Source organism: Mercenaria mercenaria, chromosome 15 (assembly GCF_021730395.1).
Source record: "Mercenaria mercenaria strain notata chromosome 15, MADL_Memer_1, whole genome shotgun sequence".
NCBI classification, from domain to species: Eukaryota; Metazoa; Mollusca; class Bivalvia; order Venerida; family Veneridae; genus Mercenaria; species Mercenaria mercenaria.
Window position 1 is genome coordinate 33,693,706 of NC_069375.1, and position 24,572 is coordinate 33,718,277.

General features: G+C 33.8%; 1 protein-coding gene across 2 annotated transcripts in view; it reads left to right on the forward strand.

Annotated features, from left to right (window-relative positions):
- The window catches only part of LOC123554037 (G-protein coupled receptor GRL101-like), a 46,100-nt gene extending 22,889 nt beyond the window's left edge, over nt 1–23,211 (forward strand). Inside the window, exons 1-9 of one of the 2 annotated variants that reach the window (XM_053524956.1) lie at nt 6,294–6,424; nt 6,976–7,092; nt 7,951–8,476; nt 12,356–13,403; nt 15,183–15,712; nt 16,314–16,441; nt 17,077–17,125; nt 18,284–18,522; nt 19,109–23,211. In XM_053524956.1, the coding sequence (XP_053380931.1) occupies nt 7,078–7,092; nt 7,951–8,476; nt 12,356–13,403; nt 15,183–15,712; nt 16,314–16,441; nt 17,077–17,125; nt 18,284–18,522; nt 19,109–19,246 (2,673 nt within the window). In that variant the 5' untranslated portion in view covers nt 6,294–6,424; nt 6,976–7,077 and the 3' untranslated portion in view covers nt 19,247–23,211. Of the gene's footprint in view, nt 1–5,549; nt 5,741–6,286; nt 6,425–6,975; nt 7,093–7,950; nt 8,477–12,355; nt 13,404–15,182; nt 15,713–16,313; nt 16,442–17,076; nt 17,126–18,283; nt 18,523–19,108 lie in introns of those variants that run through there. The other variant, XM_053524957.1, reaches the window with a different exon arrangement.
- The last annotated feature ends 1,361 nt before the right edge of the window (nt 23,212–24,572 follow it).

The window sequence follows — 24,572 nt, forward strand, 5'->3', positions numbered from 1 at the left end:
TATAATATAGTATGACATGAGAAGACATATCACAGAAAAAAAAGAAAGACTTAGGTTATCACACAATTCATAGATAAAAAATTATAAAAAAGACTAACATTATCACAATAGATGGATTAAAAAATAGGTATTATATATTATTATCTGATATATTTTTCTATATAACTGAAATTGCTAAATTATCTGGTAAAATAAGATAACAAGTACGCTGCAAGGGCAGTCCAAGCGCGCAGTACCGCACCTTATGTAATACTTGAAGCTAAATCATGAATGTAAGATATAAAACTTACTATGGTAAATCTCCGACTAAAATGACTAGCAGAGAGAGAATAAATATATCCAAATAAAATAGTACGGGAACCTCAAACGTGATTAAAACAATTTTAAACAAATTCAGATAACGCTAATTAGGTGGGTTTTTTTAACTTTGACTTAAACGTTGAAAGGACATCGGACATTATGCTAGGGATTTTGCCCTAAGTTCAATGCTATTTCTTGACTTCAGTAGCTGATAGTTTTATATAACAGCTTCAAATACTGATAAATAAGTTATATTCCTATCAAACTGTCACAAAAAAAAATAGTTTTATTTCCTGTTCGTTTTCTCCAACAGTTTGTAAGTAAGGGTCATATTTTTGAAAAATTTAAAATGTGTACTTTTAGTTCAAACAAGCATTGGTATTTAAGGTATGTCTACTATGAAATATTTTAAGACAATAAATAAACTGATATCATGCAGATTACCAGTTTTATTGACATTTTTGAAAATAAACGCAGCGAAAAAAATAAAAGTGGAACAAAACATTTGGTCCCTAACTGTACTTCAGTTATTTCCTCCCGAGTGCCCATGATAACACTGATGCATTGATCATATCCTATTGTTTGTTTTCTATACATCTATTGCTCTACTGTATTTATACACATGTACAATACTGACCGGGCATTATGTGGAGGATTATTATTGAATACATGCAGTGGTGTACCTGGCCATACATTGGCGTAGTTGGCCTTTTTCAGTTGAAACGGAGGGGTGCAGGAGACTGCCTTACTTTTAGCGTTTTATATCAGTGGAACAGAACTTCACTAGCTAGTATCAACATTTACATAGATATTCTTGGGGTGTCTGTGTTAGTTCTTTGAGGTCCTTACTAGTATTTCGTTTAGCTTCAGACGTGTGAGCGAATTGATGTTAATTCTTGGGTGTCAGTGTTAGTTATGGGCGAGTCAGTATTAGTTCTATGGGTGTCAGTGTAAGTTCTTGAAGCAACTAGGTTAGTTAATGAGATGGTGGCTGGTGTAGTTCTGTTAGGGTATAGGATGCTGGATCGAATAAAAGCAAATGTTGCTCTTAAAATGCATTCTAGATTCGTTTCAACTGTGTCCTACAAAAGGTAAAAAATTTGCAACTAAATGGCACTATTCCCATAGAAGTTCGTCTGTATTTCTTTGTCATGTTTACGTTGAAGACACATATGTAATATGTCGAGGCCACTTGCTTGGTTCTTGACTTACGACAGATGTAGTTGTCTCAATCCTGATGACACTCAATCGACGGACTTTGACTGTCAAGAGGTAACAGATCTGATTGAAAAATTCATAAGATATACTTATAAGGATCTGTCCGCTTTCTAGCTTCACTTTCTAAGTCCCCTATTTATTTAGTTTAGTGTTTTCTGTGCTTGAAATATTTATAAAAATGAATAATGCTGTAGATATGTAATGTTTAGGAAACACATGCAATAAGTGTCAAGTATTTATGTAAAAATTTATTTGCTGACACCCTGTACATAGTTTTTTCAATTTTAAACACTTTCCCACCTGTGACCAAGTGCCATTTTTGCAGCATACATATATAATAAATATTTACAAAGGCATGTGAACTATTTTGTTGCGTCACTGGGGGGAAAGATGTTTAAAACATAAAAATGATTTATGTTCATATTTTAATAGAAAAGAGATTGAGAAATGTCTACAAAGTCTTCTTTTTTGTTCATAAACTTGTAAAATGAAGTCGCATTTATCAAGAAATGGTCTTCAACTATCGTAACTATGCAATGTCAGAAGTCTGTCCCAATGTCACTTTTTCCTTAATCGGATAGGCAGTCTGAATAGGAAAATGTCCGAGGTCCTTTCTGTTGCATCCCTAACAGTTTGTGGCTAGCTGTTCCACAGGTTACAACCATTATATGCGAACGAATTGCAAAACGTTTACTAGCTGAATAAGAATTGTCCATATTGTCCAAAGAAGAATTAAATTTTACACTAAATCGTGTAAGGTACTTATGTACTGCACTGCTCTCTCATGTAAGCAGGAGCAATGTTAGAGCGCATCTTAACATGTAACCAGTAAAGGCGTGCAAAATGTTTTTATTAATATGTGACCTGGGGTTTAGATTAAAAATAAATCTGATTAATTTGTTCTGGGTTACCTGTAATTTCTGTTTTAACTCTTTGGTTAAACTATAGAACCATGCAGAAGACGCATAATCGAAATGGCATTGTATGAGGGACGCTATGAGGTGTTTCTTTGGATGCTGAGTGAGGAACTGACTTTTCCTGTACAAAAGTTTTAACCTGGTATTTTATTTTCTTATCATAGATCGTGTCATAGTTTCAAAAGACAGACTTTTATCTAGAGTTGCACCAAGATATTTGACAAAAGTTTTGGATTCAATGCTATGATCTTTGCATTTTATGTTGAGCTGGGACTGGGACCTTAACCTTTTTGAGACCCAAATAGGATGGTTTCAGATTTACCAAGGTGCACAGAAAGTTTGTAAGCAATAAGCCACTCACTAACAGTATTCAAGTCCTCAAGTCCTTCTTATATTTGAAACTGACTAAGATTGCAGAGTCGTCTGCATACCGTAGTAGTTTATGTTTTAATAACTGCAGATATACCATTTACATAAATTAAAAATGCAAAGAGCCTAATATTGACGCTTGAGGAACACCACAAGAAAGCTTTGCTTTCGTAGACAGTATACCTGATATGTCAACTAACTGATGTCTGTCAGAGAGATAAGACAAAAACCAAATAACTGTAGGTATATCAAGGCCAAAAGCTTTTAATTTCATTAAGAGCAGTGTATGGTTGACTGTATCAAAGGCCTTTTATAGGTCAAGTAGGACCATACCAAGAAGGTGATCTTTATCCATCTTAAAACAAATATAATCTGACCGATGGATGAGACAAGTCTCTGTTGAAAAACCATGTCTGAATCCTGATTGAAACTCTGAGGATTGTTCTGAACAAGATATTCATCTAACTGGTCAAAAATAACCCTCTCGAGAATCTTTTTACAATACTCAAAATCGAGTCAGAACGGTAATTCCCAACATCCGTCTTGTCATTCTTTTTTTAAATACGAGAACTACCCGTGCACACTTAAAGTTATCTTGAATCACCACTTCTATTATCGACAAGTTAATAATATGTGAAAGAGGCCCTGATTTGAGTAATGCAGAGTCTTTCACAAAACGAGAAGGGATCCCATCTAAGCCTGTTGACTTGCTGGTACAAAGATTATTTAGGTATTTAAATACTTTACTCTTTTTGTAACTTTCATGCACAATAGAAAATGAACAACTGTTCTGTTTAAGATATTTTGAATAATAAAAACTAAAAACAAAACTGCTTCCAAACTTATTCACCACATTAGGTAGTTTACTAACAGGCTAATCTGCAAATGTAGTATAAAAATCATTAAATATTTCGGCAATTTTCAATTTGTCAAAACATATTTCTCCGTCTATGTTCGATGTACTTGAGCACTGATCTTTCTTACCTGGCATTCTCAATTGTTTAAGACTTTTCCACATGGATTTAGAATCTGAATGATTACTTTCCAATGATGACTTGAAAAAAAAATCTTTTTAGCATTCAAAATAACACTATTAGCCTTAATTTGCATGGCCCTAAAGTGTTTTAAGTTTGCTTCAGATTTATCTTGCTTAAAAGTATAAAATGCTTTATCTCTCAGACTGTCTTTTATACATTGGAGGACTTCTGATTCTGCCCATTCTTCATTTCGTTGCTTTATACGTATAGATTTAACAGGAGCAATTGTATCTAATGTAGACAGAAAAATAAATTTAAAAATATGCCAAGCTGTATTTACATCATCACTACATAACTCTGAGGACCAGTCTGCTCCCAAAGGTGACTGCTGAAAACTTTCTTTATTATAATCCTTCAAGGAACGTAAACTGACAGTGTTATGTTTACCAGAAGAGTCGCGTGACAATTTCCGGGTACAGAAGGTCATCATGTGATCACTAATGCAAAAGTCAATTACACCACTCTATTTAATTTAATGTGAATCAGATGCTAGAGTAAAATCAATAGTTGATGAAGGTGAAGTTGATATTCTGGTGAAGTTGTTTATCACTTGTACAAAACTGAACATGTCACAGAGAGATTTCAATTCCTTGACTAATGAACATTTGGTGGCAGACCCAGTTATCTCGTATCATTTTTCACATCTTTGATGCCTCACACCAGGAATGCCCTTCCACTAGACTGCTGATGAGGCATTTCGTAGGAAGATATGTACACATATATATTTTGACTTTAAGGATGTAGGAGCGAAATTTTTCTAACGTAAAGAATTTTTTCATACTCTGTGAGCTTGAAGAACATTTGTTTCCAAGACAAACAAGAGAAGAAAAAACAACAGGTCACCGAACTCGTTTTAATTTTATAGGGCATTTTCTTCACCCACTGCTTAAGCATTTCTGAAATTTTGTAAAATTAGAAAAAATGGTGGTAATTCATAAAACATATAATATCCCACTTAATGTTATAAGGATTTCGGGTGTTACAGGTTAATATAAATACAAGGTGATGCCAGTATTATATAAGCATAAATGTCACTAACAATTCTCTTTCATTTTCACATATTGACATATTTACCCCACCCACTTTATTGTCAATGGAAAAAACGTATTTAGATCTATAAGAAAAATTCTGATGTTAAGATTTTCAAAATATTTTGCAGCTTTAATGACCCACAAAAATGCTTCAAAATGGAAAGAAAAAAATTTGAGGCCACCGTGCATCTAAGAGATTTATTAAGAAAAACTGCTAAAAATTGGTGAATTTTGATATTTTTTGTTCTTTTTGTTTTAATATATATTTTTCTAGATAATATAATGTGCTATCTTGAAAACTTTTATTTCAATTATAGCTCATTATTATATGTATCAGTCAGGAAAATTTCAAAACCAAACCTCATCTACTTTAATAGATATTTGACATTACCTACCCCTACCCCATTGTAAATCTTACGTCAATTTTAGACAAATACCAGCCAAAAATTAGGGTGAAAATTTTTTTTTTCGCAAAAAGTAGAATCTATTTGCTTAAATGGTACATTATTAGCCATATTTTAATTATCTATCATTAATTTTTGGCAAAACATTTCTTAGAAAGCACTATTCGGAGAAACATTTTTCAAAATGGCGGATATCCTGAAAAAAAAACGCTCGTACATCCTTAAATGTAATATTTATTTTTAATTTAAGTAAGAGTAAATGTATCTTTACAGGTCTAATGATGAAAAATATATCAGTGTAGAAAAATGTACAAGTGCGGAGAATAACAGCTGGGCAATATCTTTCGAAAACCCTATTCCAAAAACGCCAGGATTTACTTACAACCAACTTCCTAGCTCTCGCAGGCTTTCTTTGCTATGGGATGATAACCAAATATTTGTAGGGCCGGCCACATGTCAACAAGGTAAATGTTTTCTTTTTTAAAGGGTCTGCCATTTGCTTAAAAGAAAATGTTTGATTAAACAGTCTGCCATCTGTCATCGAGGTAAATGTAGGGTTTGATATCTGCGGATAGAGTAAATGTCGCGTTAATTATGTACACACAATGGAAATTTCGATGGCAGAGTTCGCAATATGTGAAAAAAAGATAAATATCGATTACAGGATTGACTCGCCGTGCACCCGGAAAATTTTGATTACGTTATACTAGTATGCTTTATATGTACAAAGTGCATTTCAATATAAGTTAGTAAAGGTTGGTTGCATGGTTTTGCATTAGAGGGTAAATTTCGATTAATATCCTTGCCAATAATGTAAATCTTGTAAATACAAAAAGAGATTGTACATTACAGTAACTATAAATTGTAAATAGGTTAATATAGATAACAGAGACTGCCATTTGCTAACAAGAAAAAATTGTTATTTACACAGTCGCCAGTTATAACTTTGTAGGTTCGATTAAAAAGAAATATGTTGAATCTCACATCTTTTAACTGTTATCCCATTACAGATTATCAAGCTAATGACAATGACTTTGTTTGTGATATCAATGGTAAACACATTCCCGCCTATCTGCGATGCATCTATGACATTGACGAGACTGGTTTTCCTGTCGGCTGCAGAGATGGGAGTCATTTAGACAATTGTGGTAAGTAAACCCCTGTATTAGTGTGCAAGATGCGACGTTCATATGTCATCCCCTCCGATGAATTGGCACAAGAATTTACCAATCTTTCAGCAATCAGTCATTAAAATGCTATGGCATTTGACCAGACGCATTTAATACCATGTCATATTTCGTCAACTTAGTCCAATTCAATTTTGTTGTCAGCCTGTCTCTGATTAAAAGAAGCTGTCAGTGAAATACGGAGAACAAGACAACAAACCAGTATCCTCGAGACAGGAGAAACTGGTAGGTGGCTAATACCTGCATATTACTCAATTATTGATAAACATAGCGTTATAATCTACAAGCAAACAAGCATACCTTTAATTTATTTGAAACCTAGAAACAAACTGACATAAATTGAATGAACAAATATTTGCTTTAAACTGATCTTGACGGGTAGAAATGTAGCAATACTTATTGTCCATTACGATTAAGTAATTACAATTTTGTACATATTGCTCAAACAAATTAGATAAACAAAACAAATTTGTTTTATTTCATTTTTTGTTTTATTTTGACTTCATTTAAAGACACATTTGAATGTCCTCGAAATACAGTAAAATGCCCCGACAGTTACTGTATTCCACAACGATTTCTTTGTGACGGGGTGTTACAGTGTCAAGGAGGGGAAGATGAGGAAAGCTGTGGTAAGTTGTTCTCTGCATTAATTTTACCTTGTTTGTGTTTGTATCTTTGCGTTAATATCAATGTCAAACTGCCGTAGGTTCATTTTAGAGAGCCTGAGACTTGGAAACTCTAATATTCTTGTTTCACTCTTCATGTCCCATAGGACCATGTCAAAGAATGACGCGTTTGAAAACAGATTTAATTAAAGTAAAATTGCATAAGCTATAGTATACAATTTCTTAAAGGAAGCATTATAGAAAACAAATTATAAAACGTTAAAAGAATTGAAGCAACGTGTTTACTTGACGATTCCAATACGTTAAGAATATAAGTTTAGGTAGTACGTTTACTGATTGGAGTGTTCGCCAACGAAATAGTTGTCAGCTGATATAACGCTGTACTTATGTAGTTAATCATTTATTAAAATTGTTGCCAGTACATAAAAGGTCAAAACGAAACACAGACACTTAACATAGGTTTCTTCCTTGAAAGCGCAAGCTCAATTCCATTTCATAATTTCTTTGGGTTCGAGCCATGCTGGTGTTGTCAAGTGAAGATAAACTTATCTCTGGTTTGCGACTAGTTGGTGGTTCTACCTGAATATCAGCTAACGTTTGAAAAAAGTTAGTAACTTCGTCTGCTATAAATACTTGCAAATTGACATATGAACTGGTACAAATGTTTGTTTATAGTATGTACACAGAAATGTTTGTTGTTAAATTGATTCAAATTCACATATTAAATATCAGATCATATCCTTGTAAATACATAATTTCAAGTAAACTACAACCTTTTATCAAATTTATAAAGTTTAAATAATCTCCTTTCAAATATCAAATATCAGACGTCAAAATATTGTCGTTATAATAAAATTTCAGGCTGCAGTCCGTCGAAAAAATGAAATAATTATCATCCATGACGAAGAAAGTTCAAACGGTCCGCCGATAGCTAAGTTTGCTAGACAGTTCAGCACACATGAAAACATCGTACGGATACTGGGTTACAAAGCATCGAGACCTTTACAAGCGTTCGGTATCAGCAAAATTTTCCTTGAAATACGCGACAAAGAAATTAACCATGTACCAGACATTGAAACATCGTTTGAATGTCGTTACAAAATCATGGCAAGGGAACTGTTAGAATCTATTCAATTTACAAATGATGAAATCAAAGGGATAATTATTATTCAAAGTAGTGAAATATCAAAAGAGGTCATCAATGAAATGTTAGAAAAAGTATTTTTCTCGGAACCTGACTTTAGAATTTACAAAGTAAATGAGAATTTCAATACGTCATACGCTTCCAAAGTCCACATCCCTATATCGAAAGTTTTTGACGTACGAGTAAAAAGATGGCGAGTTCTGGCGGGAATAGGTGCAGAGTACTTTAGCGAAATATGCAAAGGTACGTAGTTTCACCACAGTGATGTTATGGAAATCTTACAGCCTATATAAACTTTGATATAAGCACGGGTATGAAACGTTGCCTGCGGCACAAAATGTGCCAAACTGAAATGAAGGCATCGCTCTTCCGACGGCGCAGGCATTGCGCAGGATGTTTACAAAAATAACGAGCAAGGTGAGTAGAATTGAATGTTTTTGGTCATTGTCTTAATACAGTAAAAAGTTTTTAGAAATCGGGGAATGCAGCGGGATGTAGTTGTGTCTTGCCGACAGATCCATGTCCAGTTTGTGAAGAAATATGTAATACTGTTATTTTGCGCGTGTTTTTTATCGGATACAGTAACGTGAAAATTACAAAAGCAGTGAATATTCCGAGTCATTTCACCTCCTGCTGAAAAAGGAATGATGTATTTCTGTAGTATATCATATAAAGACATGATATCTGATCGATTGAGATAAAATACATGCCTAGGAAAAGGCATATCTCCTCGTTCTGCCGATTTTTCAGTCCAGTGCTGCAGGCATCTCGATGGTGCCGCAGACATCGTGAGTGGCGCAGTCATCTTAAATATTATTCTAGTCGGCAGTACGTGTAATTTCGACCTTCTAATATGTATTGAATTACAAAAATATCAATGTCATATCATGTTGTTCCTCCAGTTATTGTGTAAGACAAATCTTCTCAATCCGAACTTTGTAATATTAATAGCTATTTTAAGAAGTTTGCAATAGTTTTTCTTGCCCTTTTGGGGGATGGGACCAGGTGCCTCCCAGTTGAGAAAACCACGTCATTTTTTATCGACTTTGGATTATTTTCTCCTAAAAAAACATTATTCAATTACCAAACATTCTCATTTGTAACAAGTATTGATGCTTAGTTCAAAGCAATGTATGAAAACCAGTATTGGAGCACAAAAACTGTCATAACTTTTGTCATTTTTTATGGTTTCAGAATCAAGTTTTGTTGTTGTTGTTGTTGGGGTTTTTTTTTCTTTACAGTTTGGGCGTATTATTTTGATAAGCGATGACCTCCCTCCACAACCCACGTAAAAAACAACAACAAAAACAAAAATGGCGAAAAATCACTGTTTTGGCTTTCAGAAGAAAAGGAATGCAAAAAAAGACACGGAAAACGTAAAAACATGAAACTTCCCTTAAAACGATACCGTTCCCAAGTTTTGTGTGGAAAAGAAGCAATGAAGTTATCGATAGTTAAATATCTTGATTATATTATATTTTCAGATGGATGTACATGCATTCTGTGTATATTAAAAGAAAAAAGAAAATCATTTCTCCTTAATATGATCAGACGAAAACTTTATGTGTACAGTCAGTGCACAGACCTAAATCATAGTTGAGTAAAATACGTTAATATCTTTGTAGAATTTCAGACTAAATAATTAGAACAAGTTAAGTCCCATTTTGGACAATGTTTTTTTCATCGGTTCTTTTCTACACAAAACTTGGGAACAGATACTATCGTTCTAAATATCTTGACTTAACAGTGAAGTTTGTGCTGATCTCTGATATACTGTTACAGAAAAACATGGCGCGAGATGAGCGAGAGAAATTTCATGTTTTTATGTTTTTTTGTGTTTTTTTTTTTTTGTCTTATTGCGTTCCTTGTTTTCGGAACGCCAAAACTGCGAATCTCACCATTTATATATATAATTTTTTTTATATGTCTGCCCTGATGATTATGATATGAAACCGGTAGGTAGACAGAAATACAGATAGATGAAACCCATTGGATGTTTTTCGTTTAATAAATTAGTCGATATCTAATAAAAAGGAGCCAACTTAAAGAAAAAAACGCTGAAACAAAAACTAAAATGTTGAAAATGACAAATGTCAGTTTTTGGGCTCCGATGCTGGTTTTCATACCTTGCTTTGAACTATAAGCATCAGTAATTGTTACAAATGGGATGTTTAGTAATTGCATATTGCTATTTTATGGGAGAAAAATGAATCACAAATCGATACAAAATGACGTGATTTTCCATGGCCCCAAAAACAGCGAGAAAAATACTACAAACTTCTTAAAATAGCTATTAAAATATTACAAAATTCGGATTGAGAAGATTCGTCTTACTACTACAATAACTGGAGGAACAACATTGTTATTGATATTTTTGTACTTCAATACATGTTAGAAGGTTAAAATTACACGTACTACTGACTACAATAGTATTCAAGATGACTGCGCCTCTCACGATGTCTGCGGCACTATCGAGATGTCTGCGGCACTGGACTGAAAAGTCGGCAGAACGAGGGGATATGCCTTTTCCTATGCATGTATTTTATCTCAATCGACCAGATATCATGTCTTTATATGATATACTACAGAAATACATCATTCCTTTTTCAGCAGGAGGTGAAATGACTCGGAATATTCACTGCTTTTGTAATTTTCACGTTACTGTATCCGATAAAAAACACGCGCAATATAACAGTATTACATATTTCTTCACAAACTGGGCATGGATCTGTCGGCAAGACACAACTACATCCCGCTGCATTCCCCGATTTCTAAAAAGTTTTTACTGTAAAAAGACATAAACCAAAAACATTCAATTTTACTCACCTTGCTCGTTATTTTTGTAAACATCCTGCGCAATGCCTGCGCCGCCGGAGGCGCGATGCCTTCATTTCAGTTTGGCACATTTTGTGCCGCAGGCAACGTTTCATACCCGTGATAAGGTTATTGTGAATATTTTCAATAGAAAAACATAAATGCTTTATTATTTGGGTCGTAGCATAAAAGCTTGTACTTTTTTTGATTTACACATCCTTGCGCCAGGGAATATGAAAATTGGAGAAGTGAATTTCTTTGCACTTGTCTATTCGTCCGTCTGTAGAATTGATACATAAGATTTGTTTGTTGAACTAAGATGTTGATACAATTTCGATTCAATTAATAGTGTAAATCTTAATGGTCTTCAGCATCATCAGTTTTGATCATTGCCATCAACACAAGTAAATCAGTATAATATTCTCATTCGTTTTTATTTTCGTAACTACCCAAAATAATTCTTGAATATGGACAAAATATAAACCAGCAAAAATAATAATATGTATATCTTAGTCAAAATAAATGATGGGTGGAACGACAAACGTGCATTGCCAAAACAGAAGACACAAGCTATGGCAAAGATTGTCTCATTATACAACCCACAGAATCACGGACAAAACTAACATTTCTCGGGGGAGATAGTTAGTTCACATACTTTACAAGTTTCGGTGGTGGCCACAAACCAGATTGTCCCTCTGGAAACCAGAATACTTCTATTGATATACGATTGCTTACTATAACAAATTATATCATTATTGTAGATATTAGTTTGATGATTGGTTTTATTATTCAGACATGATTCATTAAATTTTTATTATTATAATTATTATCTTTTGTGAAAAGAAAGGCGTGTTTGTCATATGTTTTACTACTTGCTTTGATTACATACCTAACAGACAATTTAGCTATCATTTTATTACATGGATGTATGTTTATCAATTCTTGGCGACATGTCATTCTTAACAGATTCTGACAATACATATACTACTGACATGTCATTATTTGTGTTTATAAAACATACTTAAAAATTAATAAACTGTTTCAGTAAAATCGTATAATTAATATCGTCGAATGGTGTTTTAACCCTTATCATGCTGGACACTGCCTTTGCGACTAGTGTAGATCATGATCAGCCGGCACATCCGTGCAGTGTGACTAGGATCTGCACTGTTCGCCATTCAGTCAGTATTCTTTTGGTAAGCACCACTTTAACAGTTACTGGTACTGTCAAAATTGAAAGAGGGAACAGTTTATTATAGAAATTTAGCTGGGAAAGAGTTAATAACCCATTGTCACACTTCATTTCAGTATCCACGAAAGTACATTGTCCAGACGGATATAAGTGCGCTTCGAGTAAAACGTGTATACCAACAGAGCAAGTATGTGATGGATTCAAAAACTGTTTACATGGAGACGATGAAGTTTTCTGTGACTTTCAATGTCCATACAAATGTAAATGCGTTGGATTTATTTCAAACTGCAGTGCTACAGACTTCAATATAACGAAGCTGCATACAGTACCAAAGAAAACACGTTCTCTTGATTTCAGTTTAAACAAGAAACTCAGTCCAATCTTAGAGGAATCATTGCTTAATATTCGAGCGTTATCGATCTTGAGTCTTTCAGGTTGTGACATAGAACGGTTATACCGCAATGCATTTGAGAGAATCAGGAACTTGCTGTCTCTGGATTTAAGTTTTAACAATCTAACCACTCTCTCAAGTTATGTCTTTAATAGCTTGAAACATCTTAAAATCCTTAATCTTCGAGGTAATTTTCAGCTATCAGTAATTGAGATACATGCTTTTGCCGGTCTGAGCCTTATTCAAAACTTGGACTTGGCAAACGCTAAACTGGTAAAAGTTCGAGCAGACACATTTTCTGGACTGACACTAAGAAAACTAGATTTGTCAAATAACAAACTTGAGGAATTAGAAGACTTTACATTTCGTGACTCATCAATCGAAGACATCAATTTCAAAGGAAATGGTATCAAAAACTTCAATAAAGAAATATTTACTGGATTAATCGGTCTGAAGAAGCTGGTAACACCTGCTTTTAAATTCTGCTGCATTCGACCTAATTATGTTCAGGAAGTAGATTGCTACCCACAAAAAGATGAATTTTCATCTTGCGACGATCTTATGAGACATTCTGTTTTGCAGTTTTTGATATGGTTAATTGGAATAACAGCGTTTCTTGGAAACTTCTTCACGGTTATTTATAGAGTGAAATACGACAGGAAAAGGTTGAAACTAGGTTTTGGTATATTTGTCACAAATTTGGCAGTGGCGGATTTTCTGATGGCTATTTATCTCATTATCATAGCCGTAGCTGATTCTGCATTTAGAAAAAGGTATTTTACAATTGTTTTAAATAAATACTTTTGTTTATAAAGTTCTTCTTAACTTTCTTATGTGTTTGCATCAGTTTATATCTTTTGTCCAGCATTAGTTCTCTATCTATCAGTCATTTTTACGATATTGAAAAATATCACTCAAAATTAAATATGAAATTGTACACAAGTGGTAGTTGTTTTTGCTTTTGTTCTATCCATCAATTTTCCAGTTGTTGTTGTTGCTGCTGTTGCTTGTGTTGTTTTTTGTTTGTTGTTTTTGTTGTTTTTTTTTGTTTTTTTGTTATTCAATTTAATCATTCATAATGAAATAAGTTTACATGACATATATGTAAATGTTTATGTTTAGGTTACGAACGCTTTATTTGTTACCACCGCCAAATAAAGCTTTTATTACTATCTTATCATCTTCATCATCATTATTATTTTCATTATTATTAAGGTTATGTCTGTTACTTCCAGTGATAGATTATCTTTCCTTTCTCCTTGAATATATTCCTGAATATACAAATGTTAGAAGAAATTGAATAACAAAAAAAAATGTCTGCACTAGTTTCTTATTGAAGTGTATTTAAACGAAGCGCGAGAAATGTATGTTCCCTGCCCCTCCTATATAGAAATGCCGTCATGACCTTTACCTTTCAAAATTTGCGGCATAGCAGAGGTATGGTTTAGTGTTATAAGTAACTAAACGTTATGTTTTTTTCTCTTAATATGAGAACAATCAGGAACGAAACACGCGCGCAAATGCCAATGTATTTGTTTTTTATCCTGTTACATGTAAAAATATTTTAACTTTTGGGGTTAAAACTAATTACAACATAAACCTTGTGGTGTAGTATAAGTAGTACATAAGGAAATGAAACACTTAAAAAAATCCTTAAAATATCCTGGTACTGCATCTGGAATTCTGAACTAACGTCTAATACGTATTTTGCTTTTCTATGGACCATAATATTCAGCTGTATTATTGTTTAATTGTATACTATAGCATAAATCTTTGCTTGAAAATCAGAAAAAAGATATATATCGAGATTTCTAGCAAGTACTGTTAGGCTACGTTTAGTGTTAAAAAGCGTCAGGGTTTCAAAATTCCGAACATAGAATTTCTACCAAAGTATATACATACTTGTTTCTAAAACAAACTCGTGGTCATTGGCGGTAAAAGGGGTTGTATACCAAACATGTGAATCTCAAAGTCAGAAACAAGATGTTATTGATAAAATGTTTCTTGAACTGCTTTATTAATGTACTGCATGCATGTAAATAAAGAAAAGATACTAATATTTCGTTTAATTGATATTTTGAATACATTTGCAATACCATTTTAACTAAGATCTAAAGGAAGCTACCCATAAATATCACCTAATTTTCATAGCCTTGGTTTGATTTCTTTTGAGGAATTTTTCCTTGTATTGCATATTTAAGTAACTAATATTATAAATCATCATTAAAACTTTATGTTGGAATTAGTTTAAGGTTCTGACATTATTTCCAGTGCTATAACTGGCCTATTACACAAAGTTCTTACTTCAGTGTATTTCGATATCATGTTATTTAAAACTCAACAGCCATCTTGCACTCTCGCCATTGTATGCGAAAACTGAAGACATTCCTATCTGATATGGGAGAATAGTCGTTATGTTCCAGAGCATGCAGGTTTATTTTTATTTTTTCAATTTGTGCTGTTTATATAAACTGTTCATTTACATGTACATTTTGTTTAGCTTTCAGCGCATTCCTATCAATTCACAAATATTTCTTTTGTTTATTTTTAAGATATATTTTCGTCGACGACTACTGGAGACACAGTGTATGGTGTAACCTTGCTGGGATACTGTCTACTATTTCTTCGGAAGCCAGCGTTCTTTTTCTGTGTCTCATAACCTTAGACAGGCTACTTGTCATCAAGTTTCCGTTTGGTGGTGCTAAAATGTCCCCAGACAAGGCTGTCACATGTGTTATTTTCACGTGGCTGTTTTCTACTAGTGTCGCCATATTTCCTGTTGCATACGAGGGGTATTTCAAAAACGAATTCTACTCAAAATCAGGAGTTTGTATCGCTCTGCCGTTAACAGGAGATCGCCCGTCTGGATGGGCTTATTCTCTCACAATCTTTGTTTGCCTGAATTTCGTCACATTTCTATTGGTTGCAGTTGGGCAATTGTCTATTTTTATTGAAATACGCAAATCTGCCGGAATTGCCACTTCTGTAGAATCTGCAAGAAAGAGGGATTTGAAAGTTGCAAGAAACCTATTGCTAGTGGTAGCAACCGACTTTTTGTGCTGGTTTCCAATTGGAGTTCTTGGTAATTGTTTTCATATGAATATAAATCTGACATTTTAATTCCTGATTTGATAAAAAGCTGCAAAAATTGAAACAAATTGTTTCAAATTGTTTGCTGTATTTTTCGGATATTTAGTCTTAAGAGAAATGTAAATGAATGCTGTAAATATGATCTGAAACTAAATATGCACTAGTATGACATCAGTAGTAATTCAAAATTTATTCAGGCAAAAGCGTCGGTTGCATTGAAAGATTTATGGTATCAAGTATCAAACACAACCAAATACAGAGATAATGGAAAAACACAAAGACTCTATCATTGAAATAGCTATTTTAACTAACTAATTCAAGCCACTGGAGAATGTTTACGTCGGCCCTGGTCATTACATAATCTAGTAGGGGCAGTGTGATATAAGAGCACAATGATATTAAGTGATTTCTTAAATTTGATTTTTTATTTTATTGTTCAATTTGTGTGTAACTTTTCAATATTACTTCGTCAATGTAAATCTTCAAAGTTAAAATTAACATTCATGGATAAAAAGACAGATTTGCTACATTTATATGTTTAGAATTTAATTTCCATATTCTTATTTCAAACAACATTTTACGATTCTTTACAGGAATGCTTGCGCTGACCGGTTACGCGATTTCCGGTGAGGTTTACGCATGGGCAGCGGTCTTTATACTACCTGTCAACTCGGCCCTTAATCCAATTCTGTACACTTTGAGTGCAATTATAGGAAAGAAAGTAATAAAACTTTTCTTTTTTAAATAGAAATTTATGTACAATGTACCATAATCGTGTGAAGCCTTTTTACAAAAGTACGTACAATGCAGTAGCTCCAACTTTTAATGACGTTTTATCCTAAAATCGCATGCACGTAATATTTTAAGTTTTTTTGTATTTTTATTGCAATTTGAATATCCTAAATTTGCATGTCCGTAATAAAGTTTTTTGTAATAATACCATGTGTGCTTTATCTAAAAATCACACGTATGTAATAATGTTTTGTAATTTTATATCATTTTCTTTATCACTTTTCTTCCACACTTTCCATAATTGAAAAGGAAATATAGAAATGAAACAAACAAAACATTTTCTTTAAGTATCCTTTCATAGAAAGACTCAAACACGATTCTGGGCAAACATATCAATACAATATATATTTTAATAAGTGAGAAAATGATGCACATGTTGTTAAAATGTTCAGGTTAAATGTATATGACATAATATTTTACACAAATGCTGAATAATAAACAGAAGATAACGTGTCTTTGATTGTGTAACACTTTATAACTCCTGTTTTCCTCAGAATATTACATTGAATTAAGCAAACAAAAGTGCTCTGACATTAACCTTTATTATATATGTTTTATTCTCAGAGTTTCAATCCTAGTACAAACGAGCAGTCACTCACGAAGATAAGTAAAGGTTTGTTCTTTTCCTAGTTGTTACTCAAACCGATTTTGCTAACACATCTTGCAGTTGATGTGAATACACTGATTTAAAGTTAAAAAACTGGGATATATATTGAATACTTCAAGTATTGGACATTTCTCGGTCTGATTATTTTACTGGCTCTACGATGTGACCCTACGTCTAAAAATTCATAGAACGTATCCATAGTTTACTTAGTAAAACATTCAAAACACAGTTTACCTTCTGGACTGGACCCTTTGTCCGGTTTTCACAGATGTTTGGCATTTTGAATGTCTTGATTAAAATCACCAAATCATATGTATTGATTGACAGAGCTGGTACAAATGCAAATCAGAAATAATAAATCATCCTTATGTCCTTCCAGCCAGACACCATCTTGAGCCCTGAGACGGTGACAGGACTAACTATATTTTGTTAATTGCGACTCCATTCCATGACTATATTTGTTCTAGTTTATTTCAATTCCGTATTTCGTTTCTCCGGATAGTTTGACCGATAGCGTCACGTAAATGTTCAGTCGAAATCTAGTCGGATGAATGTGCTGGCCGTAGATGGAAATTTCTCGGTTCCTTGCTAGAGATAACCGGCGGTATGACACTGTGGTTAATGAAATAAATATGAAGACCCTTTGAAAGCATAGAACATTAACAACCAATATGTTTGCATGCCCGGTTTAACTGAGTCATTTCAGAGAGGTAAAGACATCACCTTAAGCGGAACTCGAACAAAAACGTTAAATGGACTCCCGAATTCCAAAGGACCAGAAAATATAACAAAATCGTGTCCAGTATGGGGACTATTTAATGTCGCTACTCAGCACCTAAAGATTATGCTTTACAAGAAGATAATCTGGAGCCATTAAACATACCCAAGAAAATAATAGCAGACACGTTTTGATTGAGACAGCCCATGGGAGGTAATGAAATGTGCATAGATGCATATCATACGAAATACAGATGGTGTCTTCATCACAGTGCTAATGAAGTTTTACAGCATACGCTATGTAATGAAGATTTCTTTGAACATTAAAAGTTATATGTACAAAATGTAGTTCTAGAGAAAAAACTTTACCCTTTCTTACATATGTTTTGCTTAATATTTATACCTTAAACAATCTTTAAAAGATACACGAACAGTTTTTATTTGTAGAAATCGGTGAAAATGCGATAAGATGTTTCATCGTAAGCCGTCGACTAACTGCGAAGAAAACACTCCCGAAGTTTCAAGGTATAAATGAGCTTCCCGAAGAATATGTGCATATTACTGTAGATGCCATTCTAGCAGTTGCTGCCAAACTTGCCCAAACTCTAGACGCGACTCATTCTAATTCTTTGGGAATTAAATGTCTGGACGTGACAACAGTCATCGTTGGCATTGCCAATAAGAAGGTATCATTTATTTATCAGATATTTAATTCAGCTAACGTTTTCAGTCCCAAGTCAGTCCAATTATAAAGTGATGAATTAAAAAAGTTCTGAGTAAGAAACTAGGAAAGCGTTGTTATTTAGTAATGCTATTTTCAAAATGAAGTCTGTATTATACTAATAGATAGCCATATTTGTCTCGGGGTCTGAAATGATAATCATACAAAGAATAACGGGTTGACATAACGGCACAGAAAGGTTCACGTTAATCAGTTCAGTAAGAAGGTCGCATGTGAGTGTAGGACACAACCAAGAATAGCTATCAGAGAGAAAACAGACTGTCTGGGTCTGATTATAAAAAGTTATGAAACGTGTAACATCCCTAACGCCCCCTAGAAATACGTAAAGCTGAACTCTGTAATACAGAGACAACGAATGGACTCCATGATCCCGAAGGACTAGAAATAATAACAACACTGGGTAAAATTACGGGCCTCCTACTACTTTAGAGAAAATGTACACATTAAGTACATTTTCTTCACATTTTCAAACAACACTGTTTATTGGCTTTATTTGTATATCTGTTTTGTTTTCTCTTTTTTTGTATCAGCTTACAGGAGCTGTGAAAATTAAAGGTGAGCCGTTTATTTCTTACAAACCGGAAGATAAAACAAATAATATCAACCAGCTAGGAGTACTGCTGAGGAGCCTTCTTGCTGCGAGAGAAAGGAAACGTGTATTACAATAGGTGGATTTCAACATGGACATGTCAGTTCGAAGGACAATTATTGACTACGAACATATGTTTTTGCTAAATACAATTATAGAACTGAAATTGAATTGAATCAAAATAAGTGTTCTTATCAAATATCTTTGTTTCTGTTAAGCTTACTTTTATAAGACATAAGACATCTACTCATTTAGGTTGTTGTCTATCTATGGTAATCAAGACACAATTAAGCGTCAGCTTGTAGAAACACATAAATATCTATTGTCACCTATTTATCGACAATTTTAAGTATTGATCCATACGAAAATCTTGAAATACCTCGGTAGCTAGGTTTGAAATGTATACGGACTGTACGAAACGATAATTAAATGATTGATGTCTTACTTAAAAGCTACTTTTTTTTTATTTATTTTTTCTTAAATAATCAATGTGTCGCTTTTAAATGCGTATTTTACTTATAGATATTGTCTTTTCGTATTAAGTATATTTTATCTATTCCTGATATAGTTTTGTTTCACTTGTTAAAGGCATTATTCATAAAAGATAATATATAGCTTTAAGGTCGTTTATATTTTTTATTTAATTTTGTATTTATTTGATTATCGATTTAATTATTAATATATTAAGCTTAGTTTATAAATGTTATTGTCTTAAAACTGTGTAAAGTAGTAATTCTGATTGTTATTTCTAACAAGTAAACAATATAGTCAATGCAAAATATTGAGCCATACAAAACTCATAAACTGTCTTATTTTGTATAGGTTAGCTTACCATCCTCACAAACAACTGTAGTTATTCAAAACGGTATGCAGTAGTACAATTTAAACATTTTGCTTAAATAACCCATGTAAAACAAACAAAACATATTAATTGATTAATTCTTAATCTTAAAGTAATTAAAACAATATTTGATATCGTTGACTTATCTAAGGAAAACCCGAATACATCAGTGATGCTTGGAATTAGTTTCTGTTTCTGTTTGTTTTAATTTCCTTGTGTTTATTTTCTTGTCTGCCTATATTCCTGAAAAGGGCTACTATTGATGGCAAAGTCGTTAAAACTCGATATCTATGCTTATCTTTATGTGCTAATTATGTATGTATTAGGCGAGTTGTCGCCGCTTCCTTTGTGTCATTTAAAGGCCACATTTAACATCGACCACACCTCTTATCACCGGCTTAATCATTCCTTTTTGCAAATTATATGACATACAGACAAACAACTTATATCGGTTCATGTATGTATTGTAGTATGTGTCATACTTTTGTAACATATGTAATATCTTATTAGAAGGATTTTTTATTTTACTGGTAAACCAAACACATAAACTTTTATGCATATATTACTCTGCCTGGTTTGTTTGATTCTTGATATTTTAAAGTTTTAAGGCAAGCTGTTCTCGGTACTATTCTTTAATTTTTATTATATTTGTTTGTATGAATATATTACGAGGGTGGGATCAAAAGTAATGCAATCAATGGTGTTAAATGAGAACTAAAGGTTGGATTAAGAAAATCTTTATTTCAAGCCTTCAAAGTAATCTCCTTTGACAGATACACAACGTCTCAACCATTTAATCCAATTCTTAAAAGCTTTCTGATAGTCTTTTTCAGGTATATCACTAAGGACTAGGAGGTTAAATATGGCGGCCCCCCAACTTTTGGCGGGTTGTATATTTTCTGCCTGCAAGCTTTTTCTTGAGACGAGGGAAAAGGAAAAAGTCACAGGGGGCTAGATCCGGAGAAAAGGGTGGGTGTTCTAGAACATATACTCCCTGTTCATTCAAAAATGACGTCACAATCCCAGCCTTGTGAATCGAGGCGTTGTCATGTAACAAATGGATGCCTCGGATACCCGTCTTTGGTCAACGTTTCTGGAACTACTTGAGAAGCTTTTTAAGAACTTTTTTCTTATAAAACTTGGCATTCATTGACTTGCCTTTAGGTACAGGAACCTGGATGGCGAGACCTTTAGTAGTGAAAAATATGGCATACATAACCTTTTTTACACTTGCTAACCCATCTGCAAACTGTGGAAAAGGACATTTCGTTACTACCATAAACAGCACATATGTCAGCACAAATGTCCTTTGAACCTCTTCCGAGTGAAGCGCAAGTCTTAATGTAAGACCTAATTTCGTTCGCATTTTTAGTGACAAGGTGAGCTTTTGTGATCACCCTTCGTCCATCGTCCGTCGTCAGTCCGTCCGTCCGTGCGTCCGTGCGTCTGGTGATCCGTGTGTCAACAATTTCTTTTCTACACGATAGTGGTTTCATTTATGATTTTATTTTAACCAAACTTGCACCCAACTTGTATCACCATAAGAGCTCGGTTCTTTTCTTGAACTGGCCAGATCCCATTACAGGTTCCAGAGTTATGGCCCCTGAAAGGGCCAAAATTAGCTATTTTGACCTTATCTGCACAATAGCAGCTTTTTTTTAAATTTGATTTTTACCAAACTGGCACACAATTTGTATCACCATAAGATCTTGGTTCCTTTCTTGAACTGGTCAGATTCTATTATGGGTTCCAGAGTGATGGCCCCTGAAAGGGCCAGGATTAGCTATTTTGACCTTGTCTGCACAATAGCAGCTTCATTTATGATTTGAATTTAATCAAACTTGCAAAAAACTTGTGTCACCATAAGATCTCGGTTCCTTTCGTGAACCGGCCAGATCCCATAATGAATTCCAGAGTTATGGCCCCTGAAAGGGCCAAAATTAGCTACTTGACCTTGTCTGCACAATAGCAGCTTCATCTATAATTTGATTTTAACCACACTTGAACAAAACCTGTATCACTACAAGATCTTGGTTCCTTTCTTAAACTGGCCAGATTCCTTCATGGGTTCCAGAGTTATGGCCCCTTAAAGGTCCAAAATTGGCTTTTTTGGCTTTTGCAGCCATATAGAGACTTTATTTATGGTTTTATTTTATTAAGTATCTTCAGCAACAATAAATCTTGGATTCTATGACAAATCAGATCCATTCGTAGGTTCCAGAGTTATTTTATATCTGATTACCTCCCCTGATTGTAATCAAAATGGATTTATATCAGTAAGTACTTATAGGACTTATTTGAAATTTCATTATTGTCATTAGTTGGACTGAGCCAATGAGGGTGGATAACTATGGACTGATTTTATGTCAAATTACCTCCCTTTATTTCAAATTAAAATGGGTATATCTCCGTAACTAATGAAGATAATGATCTGAAATTTCATTTATGTCAACAGATTTATTTAGCAGATCCTTCTTTTGTTAACTTACAATCATTTTTTTTAATTAATTTCCTTTTAGGTTACTATAAATAGCTTGTTTTCAGTAACTTTTTTATTATTGGCCGTAGGGAAAAACCGAGACCACTTTTCTGTGATACAACATGGATGGTACCTCCAATTTTTAGGTGTATTTTGACATATCTGTACTTTGTAAGATTTTTTTTTTTTTGGTTTAATTTCTTCCCTTAGTTGTTCCTGTCCTTTGGACTGAGATATTTTTTCTGAGGACCTTCTTGTCCTCAAGTGCAATGAAAACAGGTGGGCGATATAGGGCCATCATGGCCCTCTTGTTTACATTTTTTACCAACCATTTTGCTTAACCGCCTACGAGTAGGGTTTGTGCAAATGTGAATTGTGAGCGAGATATTGTGTCGACATGTTTAGTTTATATGTCGATTGAAAGCTATTACAACGGGGAATACTTGCAAGGCGTGAATTTTGTACTCGCGCTAAAAATAGCGGTTATTAATAGCCAGTGGCATTACTTTTGATCCCATCCTCGTACCGTTTGTGTTGCTTTTAAATAAGTAGTATATTTTCTTAATAGATATAGTCTATTTGTTATTTTTTACCTATTTCAAATACGGTTTTTATTTCACTGGTTAAAGATATCATTTTAGAAAAATAGTATATAAAAAGAAAGTTTTCAGTCTAGTATATCTTATCGTCGTTTATGTACACTATATTTTTGCCTTTATATCAAAGTTTCTATTTACATGTACTTGTCAATCTTATTTTATAAATATTAAAATAAAAGACAGACGATATACTACAGAAAAGCTTTAGTGCCTGCTGTGTGTTATTTTCTGAAGAAAGTAATAACATATTTAGATAAGGGACCCCTTTCGCCAAAATTTCAAATTGCTAACTCATACTTTTGAGATATATTACTCGAAATTTGGACCCCAACATGAAAAAATAACGAAATAGCTCTTCAAGTAAGATATAACTATTATGACATCTAGCTCTCAATAGATTTTCAGGAAATAGTTTTACAACATCTTTGCCCGTTATATTTTTATTCCTTTTCAACTGGCGAATGACCGATCAACTCACATCGGATACTGAAAAATATTCAATGATGGGACTACTTGTTTTAGTTGCGATGTTCCATGCGTCAAAAAGTCTATCGTTTACTATGAGGTTTTAGTCATATTTAGTAATACTATAGTCTATTTTGACTGATACAGCAAAACAAATAGGCATAATTGATAAAATAATCATTAAAGCAGTACCTTGATCTCCAATGATGCATTCGGCTCTCGCGGATTTAACCAAACCGGATTACACTTGACGCAAGCACCTCGTAGAATCCATGCCTGACAAAATCCGTCCGAGTCGCATACAAAATTGCATATCAAGGTACTTCTATAATAACGCTACTATATTATCCGGGCTCCAAAGTATTATCAACACGATTGCTCTTCTTTCCTCGGATGACTTTTGCAAGCATTTGCCTACTCAAGAGGAAATCTGGACGTTTCATCTCCTTTAAGAAATTGTCCAGTGTACCCGTGAGGCACTAGATGATACGGACATTCTTATGGCACGCAAATTGCACAATAAATCCAAGAACCTATGTTCTCAGGTGAAAACCTAGGTTCTCGGCTGAGGACCTCGGTTCTTACCAAAAACATAGGTTCTCACTCCAGATCACAAGTTTTTCAGAGAACCTAGGTTCTGACTTGAGAAATGTACAATTTCTTTGAGAACGTAGGTTCTGGGCACAGAACTTATGTTTTCGTTTCAGAACACAAGTTTCTTCTTTCCAGAAAGCAAATCTGTCCAACCTGAGATCCTAGGTTTTTATTGGATATTAAAACCCCAATCCGAGCAATAATTATTCCCGGCTAATTCTGACTTTTACGTTGGTCAAGATATGTACAGTCAAAACAACATGAAGTGTATTTTAGACGCTAAAAGTGTGCGGATAAGAAATAAATAAATCATTACGCTTATGCATTTGATTTCAACAACATTCCAATTATGTCACGGCGGTCTGCTTACACAACCTGTCTAGTATATAGATTCTAGCCAGTAGGTACTCTCCGCAAGAAATTGAGA